Source organism: Synchiropus splendidus, chromosome 6 (assembly GCF_027744825.2).
Source record: "Synchiropus splendidus isolate RoL2022-P1 chromosome 6, RoL_Sspl_1.0, whole genome shotgun sequence".
Taxonomy (NCBI): Eukaryota; Metazoa; Chordata; class Actinopteri; order Syngnathiformes; family Callionymidae; genus Synchiropus; species Synchiropus splendidus.
The window spans coordinates 2,906,682-2,930,119 of NC_071339.1; the positions used below are offsets into that span (position 1 = coordinate 2,906,682).

General features: G+C 40.4%; 1 protein-coding gene across 11 annotated transcripts in view; it reads right to left on the bottom strand.

The window, feature by feature from the left end:
• cacna1da (calcium channel, voltage-dependent, L type, alpha 1D subunit, a) overlaps positions 1–18,303 on the bottom strand; it is a 47,727-nt gene extending 29,424 nt beyond the window's left edge. For 10 of the 11 annotated variants that reach the window (XM_053869041.1, XM_053869039.1, XM_053869040.1 and 7 more), the window contains exons 1-8: positions 18,038–18,302; positions 15,701–16,172; positions 14,695–14,800; positions 4,556–4,695; positions 2,690–2,862; positions 2,412–2,564; positions 1,648–1,844; positions 1,344–1,447 (exon numbers count right to left, since the gene is read on the bottom strand). In XM_053869041.1, the coding sequence (XP_053725016.1) occupies positions 1,344–1,447; positions 1,648–1,844; positions 2,412–2,564; positions 2,690–2,862; positions 4,556–4,695; positions 14,695–14,800; positions 15,701–16,026 (1,199 nt within the window). In that variant the 5' untranslated portion in view covers positions 16,027–16,172; positions 18,038–18,302. Of the gene's footprint in view, positions 1–1,343; positions 1,448–1,647; positions 1,845–2,411; positions 2,565–2,689; positions 2,863–4,555; positions 4,696–14,694; positions 14,801–15,700; positions 16,173–18,037 lie in introns of all 11 variants that reach the window. The other variant, XM_053869038.1, reaches the window with a different exon arrangement.
• Between the last annotated feature and the right edge of the window lie 5,135 nt (positions 18,304–23,438).

A 23,438-nucleotide genomic window follows, 5' to 3' on the forward strand; every position in this document is an offset into this window, starting at 1 on the left:
AACAAGATTGTTGAGATTTCAAAAGTAAATCCATCTGTATCTTGTCAGTTTATACATTTATGGTGTGTTTTCTGAAGCTAAGCCACTGGAGGGAGATGTATACCTATTGAAAACAGACAAAAATTCTACATCGAACCCAGTAATACTTGAAGAACATCCTTCAACTGAGCTATACTGTTGGAGGGAAAAGAGCACTTGAGAAGACAAAGCGCTCCAATATACAGTACACTGTCGCATCTTTGAATATGTCACTTAGAGGAGGGAAGAGGAGTATCCACTGAACTACATCACCACTTACAGCAGGATGTTAATTAAATAAAATTAATTAAAGATAGTATTAAAATATTAAACAAGCAAACAGCACCCTCATTATAGGATGGTTTGGCAGTCTGGTCAACATCCCAGTGCGTCATAGTACCATAATACAAGAGCCCTGCTTCACAGAACCAGGATGACAACTGGGGTTTGGGAGAGCTTAGAAGCGCAGAGGGAGTGAAGGGCGAGGAATAAGATTAATTTCTTTCTCAGAAGGTTGGATGGGTGGTGGATGGGGAGGGGGAGGAAATGCTCAGTTTGCAGTTGCTGCAGAAATGAAGCCAAAGTTTTACAACAGAAAGGCTCTTGTAGAGAATATTGAATGGATGTTTCTATGTGATCAAAATAATAATAAGGAGACTTTGGTTTGACAAATCTAGTAAACTAATTGTACAAGCTCTAATTTGATTCATACAGCATAGGATGTCCTGGAGCGAGCTGAAAATATATGTGATCAAACTAACTTGAAAATGTGTTGATCAGCTGTAAGACCTTTACAGTTATCTGTTCTCGTCCACTGTTCGCTGTAACTGTTTTGCTGTTTTCAGAGTGTCTACCTGGGTTTGTTTTATCTCAGCACTTTTACATGCTTACTGCCACATATCTTGGTGTGATTCAGTGAAGTTTTAAGGCCTCCTTCCTGGGCACCAAAAGCCTGACTTATTACTACACAACTACACAGTTATTCTCGTGGGACTCACTGATAAACATTAGAAGACATCATTTCAAGCATCTTCAAAAGACAAGAATATTTTTGTACATATGGGCGTTTGGGGTTTCTGTTCTCTCTGTGTATTTACCAACAGTATTTTCACAGCACGCATTGCTCTGACCAAAGCTGTCACACTCCACACAAAAACGAGAACCTTACCCACTAAGTACACCTAACACAAGGTTCAGTACGAAAAAGGATCCGAGTATGATCAGACTAACGAAATAAATCCAAGGTGTTTCCCATCCTATGGCATCATTGACCTGCGGGATTGGAAATAATAGGTTAATAGACAGAAAGAAGGAAGGGTCCTTACCCACTCAACACACCCAAAACCAGGTTAAGGACGAAAAAAGAGCCGAAGATCACAAGACTGACAAAATACACCCATGGAAGCTCAAATCCCATTGCATCGTTCATCTGGAGGGAAGCACCAAGAAAAGAGGATGGGACAGAGAGAAGAATTGAAAAGTAAGATTTAGAGGAAAAATCCAGAACACATGCAAAGCTTCAATCAATTAGACACACAAGTTCCTTGAGTTGACATCAGACAGTAGTATTCAGAGTCCAGATGAGGAAGATGACATGTGACAGCATCAAGTTAGTGGCAGGTTTCTCACCCAGTACAGCACGTCAGTCCAGCCCTCCATTGTGATGCACTGGAACACCGTCAGCATGGCAAATAGGAAGTTGTCAAAGTTGGTGATGCCACCATTGGGACCTTGCCAGCCTTCTCTGCACTCTGTGCCATTGATAGGGCATTGGCGCCCGTGCCCTGAGATCGCACATGGAGCTGGTTCCTCTTCTGCTAACAAATCTGTAAAGGCATTTGCATGATAACGAATGAAGACTGTTTTTTGTTAAAGCAGAATACATGCCTTTACCATCAGCTTTTTCCCCCATCACCAACCATTGCTGGTTACAGTAAAAAACTAATTAGTTTTTTGAAGTGCTGTTATGATGGAATTGGTATTTGCTCAGTCATCACTGAATAATATCATCTGCAGCCATCCGGTCGCAGTTATAGCAGTCCCAGCCACAATTGTTGTGCTAGTTATGTCAGAAGTAGAAGCACCAGGATGAAGAGGAGGAGCAGCCATTGTTTTTGTTAGTATTTCTTTAACTATTGGGCTGTGAACGTTAGTAAAGTTGAGTATATTTTTAAACCATTAACTCATTGCAGCCCAATATGGAACCAACACAATTATGTTAGGTTAAGTTGCAGTGCTCCATTGAACATTTACTGCAAAATGAAGCAGAATCAAAATAGATTGAACATTAATACCATTTAAACATGATTAATCAAAATCAAGCCAGAATAACCTGCGATTAATTTGGGTAAAAGTGATTATTATTAAATTATATTTGCTAAAAAACGTCTTACCTGAGCCCGGCATATAGCAGGTTGCGTGCATTTTTCCAATGAAAAGCTCCAGGCCAATGATGGCATAGATGATGATGACAAATAAGACCAGTAGGGCGATGTGAAGGAGAGGGACCATGGCTTTTATGATGGAGTTCAAAACCACTTGTAAACCTTAACAAGAAGTGGAGATGAGAATTGAATTCTACTACTTACACACTAGGAGTCACAATAAATGTGTGGTTCGGTCAGGGGCTATTTCAAGTGAAAAACATTGTGTTATGTGTGTGTACTCTTACTGGGTACTCCTGAGACCAGCCGCAGAGGTCGCAGCACACGGAAGGCTCGAAGGGCTTTAACATCGAATCCACCTGGCTTTCCTCCATGACCGTGCATCGTTAAGTGAGTTTCATCTCCTTCACCCTCTCCCTTATCTTCTTTGGTCAGAATCTCCAAGACAACACTGAAGAGTCTGAGGGCAAAAACATCAGAAGACGTGGCATGTTGTCATCATCATCTAACCCATTGTTAGCGAATATTATTAATCATTTATTTTTTGCTAAATCTTGCTGCAATCAAAATAGAAATGATCCACCTGAAAAACATAGATTCAGGATTATGTTAAGAGCATGGTATAATTTTGGGCAGACAAATACATATAATGCAAAGCAGTCAGAACCAAAAATGGTTGTCATCTCACATTTATACAGTATATGTGAAAAGTTGTCTGAACTACAATATAAATTGCAATATAAATGGCCAGTAATATCTATACATTTCATGAATTCGATGAGAGGGAAATTGTATTATTTCTATTATTAAAATATATTTATATATGTTATTTATATTTTATCATACCTGAGAGTAATTTTGCAGAAAGAAATTGCATCTTCATTTAGCACATTACGACTGTAGGGGCGAACATTGTATGTGTGTAAATGTGCATATTGTAGACAAATGAAAGATGCTAAGAGTGCATTTTTCATTCTCATTTCAAGATGGCTCATTTTTATCCAGAGTTCTTCATTCTTGAGAGACAAATTCAATGGGCTCACCTACAGCTGGCATCGGTAGAGGTAGAGTGCTGGACTGTTAGTCTCTTGTGTGAGTAATTACGCACTTAAACCGTCTCAGCGTCTGTGTGTGTTCGCTGCGTAGACGTTTTGTAGTTGTCAGATTGACTAGTCATAAAATACTGATCAGCAAAACTCAATCCTGTATTTCAGAGGTGCTGCCCTTTTTTAACGAAAGCTGTGTAGTGGGCTTATTATGACGGTGTGTGTCAGCAAACTTACATGCAATCTTTGATTTAAATTGCCCTTTTCACAACACTCAGCCCATAATTTAATTTGCCCATGCGGTCCTAGTGAATAACTTGCAATCTGTGGTTGGACCCTTTGGACTGCGTGCACAATTTGGCATAAACAGTCAGGGATCTTTGCATTTATCAGCCTGTTAGCATCAAATCAAATCTATCCATTTGCAAGTACAACCAACCATATTTTGTCCTGAGGAATGCTGTATTTTATGACATATTGTCAAATGGAAAAAATGGGTTTGTTTCAGTGATTGAGCAGCAATCTTAAGCAGCCGTCCGCATTTTTGCTGCATGACAGATCAACCCTGGATGCTGCAAAGAGACATAGATCTGACCCAGCTACCCACTGGACTGTGTACATTAGAGAAGTGATTGCCGGCGATAGAGGGATGGCAAATGGAAACCGGGGAGTGGATTTAAATGAAGACGGTGATAACAAGAGAAGATGTTGCGACTAGGGATATAAAGAAGGACAGTGTGAGGGGGGCGTGTGAAGCATGCTGCAAGATCGTTTCAGGGATCAAAATGGAAGGGCAAGTAAAACAACTAAGCTGTAGAGACAAAGTGAAGCAGGATGGGAGAGTGTGAGCAGATGAAGGAAAGTGAAGGGAGAGAGATGTAGCGATGGTGACTCATTCCAGTGGTGGAGAAGCTCTGATTAATTCTCCCTGTCTTTTCTGGGTCATGTGGTGTGGGGGTGTAAGGGTCACAGGGATCAGAAGTTTAGGCAACGTTAACACTTAGACACAAGCGCTGCTTTAATCAAGCTAACTTGCCTTGTCAAAGGTTGTTGCTGAATGAAACCCTCATGACCTGTGACATGTGGCAAAACACTGTCAAAGCTTACCCAATAACGACAATGACGAAATCCAGCATGTTCCAGCCATTCCTCACGTATGCATTCTGATGCATCACCAAACCATAAGCAATAATTTTCAAAAAAGTTTCAATTGTAAAAATGATGAGGAAGGCATACTCGACGGTTTCCTGTGGAGACACACAACACAGCCGCATTAGATGATTCTGACATTTCATAGTATATACTTCTGCAGCAGTCTTGGTGCACTGTTCAAAATTCAGGCAGAAACAAAACTGGAAGATTACAATGGTGTTGACAAACTGTCACACCATATAAAAAGACCCTGGTCTACATATAATCAATGCACTGGCTTGTTCAATAGGCTTTCAGTTGACAAGCTGTTCCGCTGCACATGGACAAAAGCAAGCATTGAAATTGGATCACTCCTGTCCACCTCTGCCACACTGACTGAGACAGTGATGAACTAATCTATAAATAGAAATTTCACACACGGAGACAAATGTGCAAACCAACACACACACACAATCATCCAATTAACTTCTACTATCTGAGGGATGTTAGGATGTCTAGTTTGCATTAGCAGAGGATGCCAATTCCACATTCCAAAGTCTAAACTCAAATTCCACATCTATTTTAGTCGCTGTATCACAAATAAAACCCAAACACTTATTTGCCAAGTACAATTCCCACACGATGCTTAAGTGCCTAATAAGACATGTCTTAAGTCTGGCCCTCAGCCTATGACAATGAAAATTCGAAATAGAAAAAAAAAACCTTATCTAAAGGTCACATTAACTGATTTTGACAAGATCCCATGAGTCAAATGAAAATGTCACAAAGATGAGCTACCAGTGACAGCAGTTGCTAAACACTGAAACCCTCCCCTTGTCTGTCCTGTGAAGAATGTTTTTCAATTTTGTTCTGGTAAACACAAAGATAAATAAGCTGATCTAAATATGCCAACCGTAAGCATGATGGTTTTGTTCATGCACTTTAAACCAAAAAGCAATAACTGAAAACCCATAGTGACCACTTTGAATTTAACCAGAGATATATTTACATTTAATACTTACTTTTAATGTAATAATAAGTATCTGTTCAATATCTTCCACATGACATGGAAAAGGGGATGGAGTCTATCTAAGATAATTAGGATTAAGAGGCAAGAGATACACGAGAATCTAGATATGAACATACCGTTCATAAACAACCCAAGAGATCTACACAAAATTAAACTATTCAAATTATCTCAGTCACGTTTGTCAGGGCTAAGGCAAATGCAGTTAGAATTACATTTTTCCACCCCTTGGGCGGTAATACTTAAATTTGAGTCACCCTCTCTAGTAGTCTAGTACTCAACCCCGGTAAACTCTTTATTAATATGCATCATTACGCACATCCACATATGTAATGGTGTGTCATTTTTGTAATTATATTGGTTTGATTTAATTGTCCATACATACAGTAGATAGCAGTAGCAGTCTGGTAAAAGATCAAAACCTCCTGTAAACCAACAAATCTTGACAATGACAAGGAAAAATTAGAATAATCACTTACTGTGAATTTCAAGTAAAAAGAAGACTTCATGAAATCAAACTGTTGTTTATTTACCAGTAGGAAGAGACCCAACAGCAGCACAACTGCATATAACATTTTCCATACACATGCAATGATCAGCTGCAGAAATTTGCTGCGGTAAATCTTTGTCAGAACTTCTGCAGCAGCCATACCTCCTATTTTGGCCTGTTTCCAACCTCTTACCTAATGTTCCTCCCACAACACTGATAGGCTAAGCGGGGAAGAGCCAATCAACACTAATGGATTGCTACAAGTGATGTGTGCGCTAGTCAGAGCCATGTCAGCCTGCAACAGGGTATAAGTCAAGGTGAGTTAGTGGTACTGGCTTGAAGACTGGTATATCCACTGCCCTTCAATTTCACAATGTTGATGATTGCTTTGAAATGATCCCCTAGTACATTAGGACATCTCCCACCAGGCATGTCATAGTTATGGCCTGCACTTCTATACATTACATTTTCCAGTTCAAACTTTAACAGGCTAATTATTGTACAAACCAATGACGGTTTATGTCAACAATTTATCTAGAAACATCCAAAATAGAAAATGTTGATGCTGCGGGAGGGTACTTTAATTGAAAGATGGATACATGAATGTACCAAAGGTTTGCGCCTCAAGACACTTTTGTGTACTGAAGCAGTATCTTAAAAAAGAAATTGGTTTATGTAGCAGAGAAACAAGTATAGCAAGCACCCAAACAACCCACAGTCACCCAAGCATTATATGGATAATCGTAGTTGCCAGTGTTTAATTTTAGAACATTGTTCTGGTTTTATTTTTCTGATCAAGTCTTACAATATTTGATGCTCATAGTATCTAGTGGGGCATTTTAGTCAGACTAACATAGCTAGCAACTTACAAAGATAGTGACAGTAGTGAAAAAAAAAAACGAACCTAGGAGTTGCATTTGAAACAGTGTGAGAAGCTTTAAGGCAGACAAAGCAGGTCCTGGAAAATGATTGATACAGCAACGCTTGTCTGCATTTTTTCTTTTAATTCAAGTATCATCAGACCATACCTAGTATGACAGATCTCTTATGCCATGCTATCGGGTGGAGTGAAGCAGTCTTTTTTTTTTTTTTAATAAATTCTTACCTTAATTACTAGCTTTTAATAATAGTTTTGCAGGAGGCACACATACACCACTAAACATCATTAAAGGAAACAGCACAAAACAGATAGATAGATACTTTATTAGTTGCTACTTTGAGCCAGTAAAGAAATTGTTTATGAAACAAAAATCAATTGAAATGAACAACTCAGTTAATAATATTGAACAATACAGCATGGTTGAATGCCAACAAACAGTAAGTGAAGACAACAGCAGCTGAGGTGAAGCATCATGTCTACAAGCAGAAAGATGCAGTCAGGCAGTGATCCATGTCACAGTAACCAGAGATGAAACCTCTTTGTTGTGTATGCATGATGATCAAAGATCAATTTCAATTCAATTAACAATTCACTATTCCATCCCATTGTCAAAACAAAAATACCTTTGAAATAGCCACAACGGATCTCAAGCACAGTCCACTAGGGCATTGACGAAAATCCACCAAGGCTAAGACATATGTGCTCAGATACACACTGTAATAATTCTGCCCATAGGAGGTTCTTAATCTCTTCATCTGGGTTCTTTGTGGGCAACATAAAAGAGAGCGCTGCTGCCCTAGGCCTTGTTTTCCCAACTGTTTAGTGCATCTTGTGAGAAGCACTTAGCTTAGAATCTGAGAGTTGGATGTCTTTGTAATAGAAGTAAAAGGTTAAGTTGAGCATGTGGACGATTTGCTTTCATGACAGGCCAATATCACATGGCTGGTTACTACAAAGACTTGGTTTATAAGTACTACAGTACAACACCTATTAATGACGTAGTACAGTACCAATCAAACTGTATTTAATGTCTGTCATCTTGGTCTTTCAAATCCACAATTACACATTATAATTACAATTTTAGTTTTTAATTTACTATTGTAAGTCGATCCTCAACTGCTTCAGTCATGACTGGAGAAGCAGATGGTGAACAATGTTCTTAAAGATGCAATGGGAATTGGAACATGCATTTATACCAAGAGTTAAGAATTTCTTAACTTCACTTCTTACAAAGTTTACAAAAGCTTAACACCTTAATTTAAATTATGTGTCATCAAATTGTGAATGATTTCTTTAAGATGGGTCACAATGTTAATGGTGACGTGACATTTTTTTGTACCTAGCTCAACTTCCAGCAGAGGGATAAAATCAGCAAGTATGACTCAACACAAAGTGAGAATGACCACATGGCAGAAGCTGCTCTACAGCTGAACCATGCCGTGTTCTACGTATCCGGCCATATGACCGAGCCAAGCAGCGGCAGTAATGTGGAGTTATTAACAATTCAGATGGGACTGTTTGCTGGGCTCATGAGACGCTGGAAGTTCCCACAAATTACCCACAGAACTGTGCCATTTTAATCCCATGCAAATTAACGAAGAATGAAAGTGGAACCCACTACATCACCAATGGGGGCCCAATTATCAACAGATATTTTAGAACAGAGTAACTTCATACTTGAAACATCTATACTCAAGATACTTAATAGGACATGTGATTGTGTTGCTTATATAACACTTTTTCATTAAGATGTTTCTGAATACGGACCAAACTTGTTTGATCTTGTTTGTATAGCATTTCAAAGCCTTGTGACTTCCTCATTCAATAAACCTACTGATGGACATGGGACACAACCAAAATACATTTGACAATTTTATTACGACAACTATATACAGGTGCATTTCGATTTTATTGAGTGTAGCATTGTGTAAAAATGAGCTACAGTGATAGGAAATAAATATACCAATCCTCAATTCTTTACCGAGCACAGTTCCTCAATCCTCAAACATGGAACACAAGGTAAGAAAGGACAGAGATGGAGGTGAGCAAGGGACCAGGGGGAAGATCGACCTGAACAGACCATCTCATCCTTTATATGATGACCTTTGGCAGCACCTTTGAAATTCAACACCTTTAGGATCAGGACTGACCTTCACTGTCACTTGACATTTGTAATGAAAAACATTGTTCAGTTAAGCATCAGACATCGTCAGTGGAATTAACCAGGATGCCACTTAATAATTTGATTTGGCAATAAAAGATTACCTGAGAGATGAGGCGTGAGTGCATGTGTGCGAAGCGTGTGACGATGATCCCACAGAAAAATGAGTCACAGTGGCAACATGTGAGTAGGATATCTGCGTGTTTACAACAAGAGCCAACAACAAGATGTGCGCAGGTCACAGCGTGCCATATGTTCCGTGCAAATACAATCTGATGAACCTGGTCAGGACAGTATCACAGCCAAAGTACCTCACGTTTCAGTGCATCTTAGAAATGACATCCCTGATTTAATTAGCTACAGCGTGAGCAGACATACATGTTATAGCACTCTCTACATTACTATCCCTCCCTCAGGATTTCCTCCAACTCCAGCTAACTCTCTTTGCTTCACCTGTCGGCATGGATCAGTCGTCACCACCCAGCCTCAGCTTTAGAATCGTCTTTGACTGGGAAAGACTTTTCTTGATGTTCTGCTTGCAACACATTTAGCTGATCTTTCAAAGACTGACTACTATTCACTTATCTTTACTTAAGACCTCCACAAAAACAACACATTGTTTGCTAATATGTGGAGAGCAGTTTTCACAAGTGACTTGAGGTTTGTTTCTACTTGACGTCCATCACCCTGTGCCATGTGTCAAAATCAAAGGCAGGCGGCCAAATCAGGCCTGCCAAGTCATCGAATGAGGCCCACAACAACCTTAAATGCATAATAGTTTGCTCGAAATTCATTGTCATTTAAACTGCACCTAAAAGGATTCCAGTAGAAGCACTACGCTAAAGCCTCCATAAATTAACATAGATTGATAATGCTTTGCATTTACCAAAACTTCCTATTGTTTGAACTCTGTGGCTTACACACGGCAAATACATGGATTTTTTTTTCAGGGGAAAACGGCGCATTTTGAGCGTTTAATGTCAATAACAGACGTGACGAGTTCATGATTCAGGTTCACAACGTTGGCCAGTTATATTCACAAGTCAGTCTCCATGCTGTAACCCGTTTTCAAGACTGGTTTCGAATTGATCCTCATGCATTTTTAAACCTTTCTACAGCACAGACAGCACCACTGTACCCGCAGTTTGACCAGTGCAGCTTATGTATGAACAAGATCCATATCCTTCTTAAATTGAGTGGGCGTGGCTAATATTCCGGTGCACTCAATGGACCAGAATTTACGGCTGTCTCCTGTTGAATATTATGGCTAGTAACAGAGGTATCCTTTTATAAATGGATCAATAAATGGCGCGTGACCTAAACTATATTTAATATTCACCAACATATATTCATAAACAATGTCTGCAATCATGAGAGCCGTCCTATAAAATTAAACTAATTATGAGTATTATTCAATTTATTCTCTTTGTAAATTACACCTCAACGTATTCCTTTTTTTGTGTGCAAACACAAGATAACAAGCGGTTGCAGTCCTAACCACAAATGAGCAGTTGCACTCAGTGACTAATCACAGACTTCCACCATCATCCCTATAGGAGTCCAATGACCAGATGCTGATGACTGTGTAAGCTTGAATGCTTTCATGCCCACAGAATCAAGCACAAACACATTTCTCAATCAAATAAATATACAAGGAAGTGACAAAACACAGATCCACATCAATAGATTGATTAGTCAAATGAAAACATTATCATCTTTCTTCATCTGTCATCTTTGTTCTTCTGTGGGGGGGAAACTTTTTTCATCAAGAACATGCAACGTTGTGGTTCGCACAGTTAGACACGTGACAGTATGCACCACATACTCATACACATATTCCACCAAAGGAACTGAAGTCAAATCTCAGCAGAGAAAAAGTTGTCAAACAACTGGAGTCAAGGCTGCAGAGACATACCAAGACATAGATCATCACTTTATTCATAATTTGAATCATATTTAATTTGTTTTTCGTGTGTTCTACCAGCATATGATATCATCCCTATATCGTCTGTATCCTCTGAGTAGCTTTTCTCACATCACTACCAGTAAATAAAATCTCATTATCCAACTGACACCTGCATCTTATCTTTCTTAATCCTTCATAAACCTCCTCTTTCACTGCCATCCACAATCCACCATTCAATTTTCTCAGCCTAACTCTGCCCTCTCTCACCTCACTGACCTATTTGGAGCACAAAAGCTGGAAAAAACGGATGACACTAAACAATGATGTCAACATCAGTAATAAGTAAACTTGAACTGCTGTGTCACTGGTTGCTGATATCAGTAAGAGAAATTTGGTTACACGGGACTGTCAGAATTTAGCACTGGGAAATTACTCAGTACAAACACATTTGTATGGTTGACAAAAAGATGCACAATGGCCACTTAAGACTGGAACATCTTTTGAGCAGTTGAGCATTACTGGTGGGATATTTATAACTCACAAATTATAAAATAATCTTATTCTGTTATGAGCAATGTAATTGTACTTTATTTTGTAACACCTTCCGCTGTGGACCTCAAGTCCTTAGGCAACCTCTATGTGAATTTGTATGTGGTCATTTTAGTCTCTATATCCCATTATCCTTTTGTTCCCTAGTAAAATAAATAGCTCTGCAGTGCCAATGTTATGCAATAACACAGACACAGGCAAACGCTCCATGTCCCAAATGCAAGTCTCACATGTTGCCTTAAAAGGATCAGTGGCATGAATCATATTTGCCATGAAAAGGTCATTGTTTTGCTCAGCTACCTTCAGCCGCCTGCAGTGTGGAGTCTTGGATGGATAAGTCAGAAATGACCTTAAAGCAGAGGCGGGGGGGGTTGCAGACGGCCTGTCCCAGAGTGGGTGCAATGGGGACACAGTCACGTGTAGAAGAAGAGGTGCATGTAGGTCTGAATATGATAGAAATGATCTAACTAAGGAGTAATGCGGAATAAAAGCTCTGTCATCCACTACACATGTGTAAAGGCTGTTAATCAGTTGTGCCTCCTGGTGGATGACCCTGATCTTTGGGGCGATGTTCCGCCTGCAGTGAAAATGTGTCTATTTATAATGAGCTTCTGATTTTAGCCACATCCTAGTCACACGACTGGCAGGCTCACGCTACTAAGGTCTCAATGACTTTGCAGCGTTGCACTTTGTTATATTTGACACATTTGCCCCCACTCTGGCCAGCACTCCTAGAAAATAAGGATTTTATGACAATGTGATCTCATTCCAGACCTTCAATGTTGGTAACTGAATATGTTGCTGACAGTTAAGTGTTTCTTTATCGAGTTAATCATTTAATAAAATCCCAGTGCTGTAACTTTGTCAGGCTTTGTAATATAATAATCTGATCCTTGACACGTCAGGTCTCACAGCCTCCCCCCACACCAGAGTCCTCATTCCACCTGTGAGGCAGTGGCTGCGGAAAGGTGTGAAAAGACAATCTTTTCAAAAAGCTGACTGCGCTTGAAAACAGCTAAGCATCTATCCCTAACTTCCTAAATCATACACCCTCTATCACCCCCACTTTGAGAGTTCTGTAGAACAAGCGAGGGCCCAATGGGGACACCTGCCTCACTATGTCCTGTGTTGTTCAACCTCAGTGGAAAAAAGGAAACATAGCATTATTTGCCCCCTAGTTTCATGTTGACATTGCAGAATCAAAGTCCTGTGCAAGCAATGTAAAGCAGTGGCTGAGGAGACGCACGTGCACATTGTGGGACGAAAAATATACTATTTCAGCACAATGCGAGTGCCACTGCAATTCTTCAGAATTGAGCACTTGCTCAACTGACTTCAAGCGGGCATTTGCATGACAAATTTCAAGAAAATATATCATCTATAGTTACAGTTCCCTTCACTCAACAGTTCAATGTCAGCTGGGGTCACACTGTATGGACACATCACATGAAAAACAGAACCACAGTGAGTCAGATTTGTCATGCATGTCTCAATTTCTGCAGGGGGCTGGGTTAACGGCAAGCAATAACTCTTTCATGAAAAAGACACAAATCATATATAGCAGTACGTGTCCATAAGCCAAGCCCTTAAAATAATTTATCACACAAAAATAGTACAACAGAGAACAAAGGTGAGCGCTGCTGCAGCTCTGCACCCAAGTTAAGTGTAAAACACAACCTCCCTCAGCACATCCACAAATCCAAGTTGACACTGTTGCTTAATCGAAAGTCACCAAGGTGTGAAATGATTCACAGTGACACTCCGAAAAGTTCTGACGAATGGCATTAAGAGGCATTACCAGACACTGTCAAACAATCCATCAAGTTGCACAATGTCTTTTTGATCTGTGGCCACTGAGAAGCTTTTTATCGCTCTCACCCTTAAAGCAGCCAATTCTACTGTCGAATTTAACTTTGTTGAGATGAATTACAAGATGATGGAAAAACATTGATTGCCTTCATTTACATACGCTCCAGTCCTTGAATCAAGCTTTTAAAAAAACGAAATACCTCATGTATAAATGTCTGTATCAACTGTACAAGCACAAATAACCTCAAAACATGTGACAACAAAAGAGACCTAAGGTCTCTGATGGCCTACTTTTTGCTGATGCGACACTACTGCGTAAACAAACACCTGCAGGTCACCCCTGAGGAGGTCGAAATAACAAGCACCTTATTTCTCTAAAGCGGACCGAACCAACACTATATTTTGCACAGCTGGCTCAACAACATAAAAAGAAAATGCTTTCCAGTGATCCACTGACTAACCTTGATGTTTTTTCTTTTGAACAATAAACTATCAAGATGACATCAGTAAACAAGGCACAGTTAAAAGGAAACTTGAGTTTCTGTTGTTGAAGAAAACACTCATCATAAGCAGTGGAATAGTCTGCAACATGCTACCTATAATATATCACATAGACATAAATGCTCATGGCGCAGAGTGGTGCAATGACGAAAATTCTATAAATAGTCGACAAAATAAAAGCTGCATATGAGATAAAAGAGCATGGAAAGATTTTTTTTTCTTTATGCCGACACAGCAGTCTGCATAACGAAACGGTGAGTGAAGGAATAGTCTCTCAGCAAAACAGCACAAAATTCACATTGAAACAAAATGCTCTTATACTATAAAAAAAGACCCAAGATGTAAAGTATCGTTGTTTTGCACACCATTCTCCTATATTTAACTACCTGATCATCTAAAAGGATATTTCCCCTGGCTGTGTTTTCATTCGCCTGCGGGCAATTGAGAGATTGCTTTTTACATCAAAGTCTCTCCATTTCGATTGTGATGAAGGGAAGATCATCTTAGCTCTAAACTTGCAAGGCCAAGACAGACCAGTCAGTGTCAGCAACTCTGCATAGACTATTTTGTTTAACCTCAGAACAGATTGAGTGAAATGCAGGTGATGTCAGTTGTATTTCAAGGTCAATATAAGTTTGATATGATATGGTATTTATTTCTTAATCAACAAAATAGCGGAAAGAGTAACAACTTGAATAAAACGTAAACAACATTAGAACAAACACAAGGTATAAAATATTCAATCTCAGCCGTTGATTTTAAGGAAAATGAGATGGGTAAAATAGTACATACCAGATCATGGTTTGTTGAGTTGGAATCATCTTCTGGAAAAGGGACGTAGACAGCTAAGGCCATACAGTTGGCAAAAATAGCTATTAATATAAAGATATCAAATGGCCTGGAGAAAGATGTTAAGGAAAATTCAGTGGATATTTTCAGGCAAAACATAGAAAGGGAATTATTAAGCAGATACAGACATAGAAATGATTGTATTTATGAATATAAAATTGTTGAGGTACAAGAATGAGAATGAGTTAAAACAGTTAATGCTGTTTTAATCTCGCAAGGTCCAAAGATGCTATGACTCAAAGGTCATGAGTCCTTAACCCATGCATTTAACCACACAAGTTGGACTGCTGCACAAGGCAATCAGTAAGCATATTATTTAAGTTATTCAATTACAGGGATTCATTTGTGTACATAAATTAAAAGGCCTTCACTTGCCAGCCTGCTAGAATGCTGAGTCCCCACTACAGATAAGAAATAACTGCACTACCTCGAATGGGCGCAAGCATCTTTAATAAAGGCATAAAGCAAATGTTGGGAATATTAAGAAAACAATGGTTTTGTCGCATTGTTAAATTAATCAACACCTGCAATGAGTTGTTACCATTTGACAGAAGTGCAGCTACATTTACCTTGTTCTAAAGTTGCTTCTCAAAACATGTTCAAAAATCAATGAGAATACATAATAATATCAACAAAACAAAGTGCTTTGCAAGAAGCAACAGTCCCAGCTAACTGCAACACAGCTGCGTTCAGCCAGCGATGAGTCACATATCCTACCAGCGCTTTAGAATGCAGGAAAACATGTTTCCACACAGCACCGGGATTATTTTCAAACTAGGGTGACAGGATGTCTAAAATGAATGTACTACATCTAAAGAGAGCATATTCGATTCAGCTCTACTATGTTCAACACTATTCTACTCAATATCATACCAGTAACATCTGATGAGAGTTGACTTGGCCGGCGCCAACGTCACACACACTTTCCTGTATCAATAGTAAAGGATACTTCCACTCCACCAGACTGATGCAGGCCCTGCGTATGGGGTTGTTGAGGTTGAGGCAGAACAGAGCCCTCGGTGGCCTGCTGTTTGCGTTACTGCCCTGTTTCTTGCTTTTGGCATATTGCTGCCGCTTCTTCTGTGCCAACGCACCCACTGGGATGGTCGAGGAAGTGGGGGCAGGAGGGGCCGCAGGAGCGGGTGGTGCTGCAGGTGTGGGAGCTGGGGGTGGAGCAGGGGCTGGGGTAGAGGCTGGGGCAGGGGTTGGGGCGGTGGCAGGTTGGGGTTTGGGGGCAGCGGGAGCAGGGTCTGGGGCAGGCCCGTTGGCGCTCATAGTGTGGGTGTGGCTCTGTGCGGAGCATCCAGCAGCATGGATCTGCCAGTGTAGACAGAAACGGTAGACGCGGACAGAACAAGCTGACCAATACTCTGGCAAGTGACCAGTGAGACTATCTCTGGTGCTGCTGGCATAATTTGCCCCTGAAAGAGAAAATAAGAAAAACAAATGTCACACATCCATATCATTATTTAGGCAGATGATTATTGATATATTCTGTAAATGTTCTGAGTGCCAGTGGTCATAATTAAAATTGCCACATTGGTGAAGAATCCAACATAGATGATTTGAACATGTTGAGGGGAGAGACAGCAAACAAGTTGGATGGTGACATCAGGTAAGTGAAGAAGAGAAAGACAATGACATACATAGATGTAGAAAATAACAGTGCTGGCGTGACTAAGGAGGATGCTCAACAGAGGCCGCTGTAACCCCTGTAGAGTACTGTTGAAAAAAGATAAGACATGTAATAAGCTTGACAGGCTCCTGGCTATTTGTGTGGCATAAACAAAAAACAAACGTGGAATAGTAATTTAGGCTTAAATGTGTTTCTGAAGAAAACGCTCTAAACAATACAGGGTCTAGCAAACACGGGGGGAAGTTTGAAAATGTATAAAAACAGGGAGCTCAATATTGTAGTACTGTAGTAGGTTGCTGGAAGAAAGCATTAGCCCTTTCTATATTAATGGATGTGTCACATTAACTCACTACCTGTTTAATAGGTATTACTTAATACCGGGTGCTTTAACAGCTTGATCAGACATTAACCCTTCACATATGAGGAACATCACATCAGGATCAAGCCCCCACTGAGCAATGTGCTCCAATCAATACGAGGACTCAATCTCCAAGGTATTACCAGAATCTAAACTCACTATGAATCGTCGACCTTTGCTTTCTCGTTCATAGCTATATGGTTCACGTGACACATTAGCCATCTCTGATGGCAGTAGGTCAGAAAAGGTAAGGCAATAATGACACTACCAATTCATCCTTCTTAAACTCCTTAACAGGATTTGAACGTACTGGTGAGCGTAAGACAGAGTAGCTCAGTATATCCTGTGTTCTGCCATTGGCTATAGAGTGAAAGATATGTATTATAATCGACGCATATATGGAAACCAACAATGAAAGGAGTTGAACATCAGGTTTCGGATGAGATTTGGTTTTCCCTCTGTGACCTCGGATGGACACAACCCTACCTTATTTATCAGACTAAAGAGAAAACTGTGAAAACACACACAATACAGACAGCTGTCCTTGGATATTAAAATGCAACCAAGGACAGAAACTCAGCAAAATATGGACGCAGATGGCGTGCAGCTGGAATCAAAACAGTCATTTGAATGTAAATTCTGGGCTGCCACTCAGTGCCTCTCCTGGTCATCAGTTGTGTAAGTCCTTGAACTGCAGCAGGCCCGCAGAGGAAGAAACAGAAAAGGTCACATTGCACTCATGCTGCTTTACAATAGCACTACATTGTGCAGTGAGAAGAAAAAACACCATGGGTGCCATGAGCATGCATAGATGCACATTTGGAGGTGATTTTGGACTGACAGCTACACGTCTCCTTTGTGCTGCCTTCAGGGACCCATGGTACAAATCCTGTGGTTTCAAGTGCTCTTTCTTTTTCTCTGTGCAGCATTAATTTCACAGCTGCATCGATAGTTACATTGCCAAAAGCGACACACTTCTGTCAATACTGTTAAAATGGAAAGACACCGTCTCCAAACCTCTCCTCCTATAGAAGAAGAAATGTCACCCAAAAAAGGTAAAAACGGGGCACCGTCGTCGCCGTCATCACAGGTGACTCTCAGGCACTCATACGACTTCTCGAACAGAATTAAAATAATGCTTGAGTGAAAGAAAGAGCTGCCTTTCCGCTCTCAACCGCGAACACGGATGGGAAAGGTAAATGTCAAAAAACGCTGTCCTCCGACAGACGGCATCATCATTCTCTGCATGCGGCTAATGCTACGAAGCTAAGAGAGCGAACACAGCACCGAACCTTCTCTGAAGACGGCTCAGCTCCGGTCCACGCCGCTCGGTGACACTCGTCCGGCTCTTCGGAGGGTTAAAAACGCAGGTCCGCTCCGCGACGGCGGAGTAACACTCATTGGTTCCGTGACAGAGGAGAGACGTATATATACAGTATATGGTGTGCATCAATTGTGCTCTTCCATGGTGATGGAGCAGGAGAGCTGGAGTGCGCACCACACAGCAGAGCGTCGTCGTCAGTGATACATCAGAGACAAGACTTCCTCCTGCTGAGCTCCAACCCCCCTCCAAACCTGCCCCCTGTCATCACCACGTTTTCATCGATTAAAAAAAAATATGTATCAAACATAATGGCGTGTGGACGAAAAGCGGGAGTATTATAGTTGAAATAAATGGCAACCATTTTACAAGGAAATAATACACTGGAAATATTTTCATTTCATTTCAACATTATCCAATGAGTGGATCTTTTTTAGTTTGCGTTATTTCCAGAGGGAGAAAGGTTTCACAGGTATGTGATTTTAAAAAAAAAGGGACAAATTTTACTAACACGACTCTGACAATCAAAACATGACGCTAAAGTGTAGTAGAGACAAAAGGAATGCTTTGCCGACAGTCTACTTAGTGGATTAAATTCTGTCTGTGTATTCCTCTCTTGCAACCTACCTGAGCTACCTTTGTGATCTCCCACAACCATTTTCATAGTCGACTAGACACCATCTTAACAACTGATCGACACGCCTCATAGTAGTGTAGTAAATTGTTAACACGTAGTTTAACTTCGTGTTAAAGGCTGTGTTCAAAACTTAAATTATAATTGCTAAAATTGTGGCTTGAAATGTTTGTATGGCTAATGTTACATCTTGATTGTCCATTGTGAAAACATAGGGTTGACGTTGAACACATTGCAGGCTAATTTAATCGTTGATAATAGTTGACTACACTAGTTGTTGGACTGTATTTTGCTTTATCCACATCTCAAGATCGAGCAATACCTTTTTTTCTTTGAAAACAACGTGGCAGTGACTCGAAAGTCACATCAAAGTTGTCAGACCCATCTTTCCATACAAAATACACAACAGCACCCTAATGGTGTGGCACTGATAGATCATGTAGAATAGTTAAATAAAATAAAACCGAATGAATAATTAAGTACAGAACCCCAGACCTGACTGAGGCCACAAAATAAGTGCTGTAAAATGCGCACACAACATACCACAGTGATTGATGGGTACGCAGAGTAGACCTGCAAATGAAGTTATGATTATTTGACATTAAACAATGTCAAAAACAGCCATCCCTTATTTGGTTCCAGTATAACCACAATTATTCTCACCTCCCTCTGATAAGTCATCTTATATTTTAACATTTTAACACACCTGCAGATTTACTGACACGAGTTGGAAGCTGTGCGACTCATTTTGCAGTTATAAAGAGAAGCAGTAAAGTCAGAGGAAAGCTGAAGTAAACACAACAGCAGCAGCAGAATTCAATTCCTGTCGTGGGAATAACAGAGAATAAGTAAATGCTTTTGAGGGTCTCAGTGAGAGAAGTCAGCCATGCAAGCAAGCAACTCATTATCTAAACTATGACTTCAGAGTCAGGTGTTATTTAGGGACAATTGCACTAATAATTCATGTAGATTATGAAAAAAATATTGGGAATAGTATTAGTAGTCGAGCAATTGTAGCTGCCTTGCCTTTAGCTCTCACGGGTGCCCATGAAATATTAACAACTCAATGAGATTACTAGTTCACATATTGTCCTCTGAAAGTTTTAATTCAACACACGGTTGAAGAGTGTCCTCGGGATCTTTCGTACAGTGTGTTAGATGCAATTTTTTCCAGGTATTCACAGATAGATCGTGACATCATCATTTCACAAAGTGAAATTCTCACCTGTCAGAAAGACGTCATCCTCACCGATGATCCACAGCTTTATCAACGACGGGCCACAAACATCTACCTCTTCACAAGAGAGACTCCGTTAAATGAGAAGGCAGCAAGAGAGTAACATGAGATCAACTGACCACTACCAGTCTGCAGTCTTCTAGAAACAGCCTAAATTATTCACCTGCCCTGTGTGTAACACAATAGCTTCACGTGTTTACGCAAACAGATCATCTTTATACTTGAAACCGGCAGAAGGGATTTACTCCAACACCCTTTGAGTTATTATTAGTTACAACATCAAACATGAGACCCAATATGTCAATAAACTTTGAATTGGTTTTTAAGAGATTAGAAGCCTTGGTTCTGACAGGAGCGGTTCAGAGACTGATATTTTGCTGTTAACTTCAGTGGTCTTTTCTGGGAGAAAACCTTTGAGGCAAACTGGGTCCATTAACAACCATTCCCCTGTGGTTGGGGAGTTAAACTCGTATAATTGGCTGTGGCCTAAATTTTACAGCCAAGTAGCTGAAGTGAAGAATGACTGAAGCACTGAAGTATCTTTTCCGATACAGACATTGATCCCTCACAGTGTGGCTTCCATTGTGTTATTCCTTCATTTGAACGGCTGTATTTTTTTTGTCCTTAGGGTGGTGTAATTTGGGAAAAATAAATACCCCCAAAATATATCCACAAATGTAAGCCGCTTAAAAACCTAATGTCTTGAAGTCACTCCAAAACTGTTGCTGTACAAAACCCTGTTGTTATTGCAGCAGAATGTGGTCGGATGCAATCAGTGGTTTTGCATGTGTATGAGTGTGTTTTGGAGCATGTGTGTCGGTAATATATGTGTAGTAGCATGCGTGCGTGCGTGGATGCGTATGAGTGGGGGGTGTTTGGTGAAGCAGCTTGAAGGAGAGCAGTAGTGATGGAGCTTGAAAGCCCTGCAGCGCAGCTGTTCTCCCGGTGCATCGTCAACTTCTCTGCTGAGCTCACAGCACACGCTCAGCCCTAACCCTAGCTCACACACATTTATCTCCACACTCTCCAGATCCTCTCCTCGGCTGCTTATCTCTCTCCCTTTTCCTTTGATTAGCCCTCACACAGGTTCTTCAGTCCCTGTCTTTTTTTTGTAGTTGATCAACCAACCCAGCTGAGCAGCATGATTGAATGTTCTCTTCATAATTCAATCACAAGTCCTGTGCTCTTGTCTCATTCCGTGTCAGGGAGATGGATCTCCAAGTGACAGACAGCTCTCAGATAGAAGGGCAAGTGCTATGTCATCATGGTGACTGCAGAGCGATTTAGGCAATGGAGTGATAAGAGCAGAGTGGAGGAGGCTCGAGCCTAAAGGAGTGACTGGCATTAAAGCAAAACAAGATTCATAGAACTGAGTGTGAGATTCTAGGCTGATGAGTAAGGGCACAGTCCTCAGCTAACGTTCAAGTGCAAGCATGCACATGTCAGTATCATCACGCATGGCTGCATGCGCACATATCAAGAGACAAATGCGTTTAGTCCTCATTAATCATTCCTAACAAACGGCGCAGCTGCTGTGGAGTTTATCTGCCCCGTGCGCCAGGGATCAGCACACAGCCTGTAATATTAAGACATTGTTTCAAAAGTGGCTGCTTTCCTCCTCATTTTCTGCCAGGGATTAAAAATAGAAACATTCATGCTCTCTGAATGTACTTTCCCTCCAGAAAGTGTGCAGTTGTGGGGGGCTTACATTGGCGCAGCATCATCACATGATGTCACATACTCAGGCTCTGATTGGTTGGCACCTGTGGGCCACTGTGAAGAAAAGCCCTTCTGACAAGACCCGGGAGCCGCGGATAACTGGGAGGACAGTGGCACCAGGAGAGCAGAAGGGGTCTCAGGAGACGTGGCATCAGAACGACTGAAACACAGAGGTGATGGAACGTGACCTCTTCAACAGTGGATGGCGAAACAGACAAAGACTGAAGATGATGGGGTGGTAGCAATAAAAGATCTCAATTATAAATAATGCATTCCGCATAATTTACTTGTGACAACAACCCTTTTAATATAACGGATTATTTTCTGAACTACTAATTTAATGTAAAAGATGAGGCCTTTGACCCTCGATTTTAACCGGACATCTCCCTCTAGTGTTGATTTATGGTAATACAAATACAATGGCATCAGTTTTCCATTTATTTTACAGCACTTTCATCACAGTAAAATGCAAGTTCATAATCTAGTCCGTTGAAATGTAGCTTTGTTTACGGAGAAAGACTTTCACCTCTGAACTTGACATATATTATTCTAAGCGATGGAGACAAACCAAGCACTGCGAAAAAAATGAGGTCAAAATGTATGAATTATCATTCAAGCAAATGTCAACCATGTACATACCATTCCATTAGTAAACCAGTAAACCATTCATGGTTTAATAGTTTTTACCCATCAGACAGCAACTGTTTCCAACAGTTTTTAAGTGGAGTAATTCACCCATGTTTTTTCCCAAGACACCTGTTTCCTCCTAGCTCACTAGTAACAGGAAGAACTGACGTAACTTCCTGTCGAGGCCCACCTGGCATCTGGACCTTCCAGTGATTATTCAAAAGAAATGATGCGGTGAGTCATACATCAGATACATAATTTTAAACCAAATGTCCATTAATTTCACATTAAAAATGTTTTTTCCTTTAATAAAAATCTGATTTTAAAAAGATTATTTTCAACCATTCCTCCGCAGTTTTACATGCCACCCTAAAATGCTGATTCTATTACCAAAACGCATTATGGTTAGGTGTCACTAACTATAGAAAAGCACTGGATGAACCCCCAGACCAGCTGCACACTCGTGTTCAGCCAAAGAGCAATAGCAACTTGGCAGTTTAGCAATTCGTTATGTTTTTTTTTACTAGTTAATGAAGACAATCAACATTGTTGAAATGATCCCTAATTAATTCGTAAAGTAAAATGGCTTTAACTAGCATGCTTGCGATTTTTGTTATATACACAGTCAAATGTATTTTCAGATATTGTCCTCTGGATGGCAGGATTCTCAAAATAATGTGTGTGAGTGTTCGCGTGTGTGAGTTTGTTGCGGTTCCAAATTGAGAGCGACACAGCAGTCAGATCCGTTAAGCATCAAAGCATGCACCCAAAAAAAGGGGAGAAAGGAGGAAAGTGATGTGAAATAAAGTGATTGTAACTTACATTTGTCTATATATTATTCACCTAACAGGGCCCCCGCTTTAAATCACTCATTTTTTTAACAAGCTGTTGTATAACATGTTTTATCCTTGAAGATATTGACTCCAATAATTTAAAAACAAAGTAATTGCGAGGGTATTAAAGAAAACCAACAGCTTGCCAAGGATGTCTTGGATGCCAAAGTGAATCAGGGTGAAAGACTAAAATGTCATCTCCCTCCTCCCAAATAGCCTTGCCCCTCCCCACTCACACTCACTGTGTGTCACACACCACTGACCCAACAGCCAATGATATTATAGTTCCAAATGAAAGTTTGCAGCATCGCCCAATCAACAT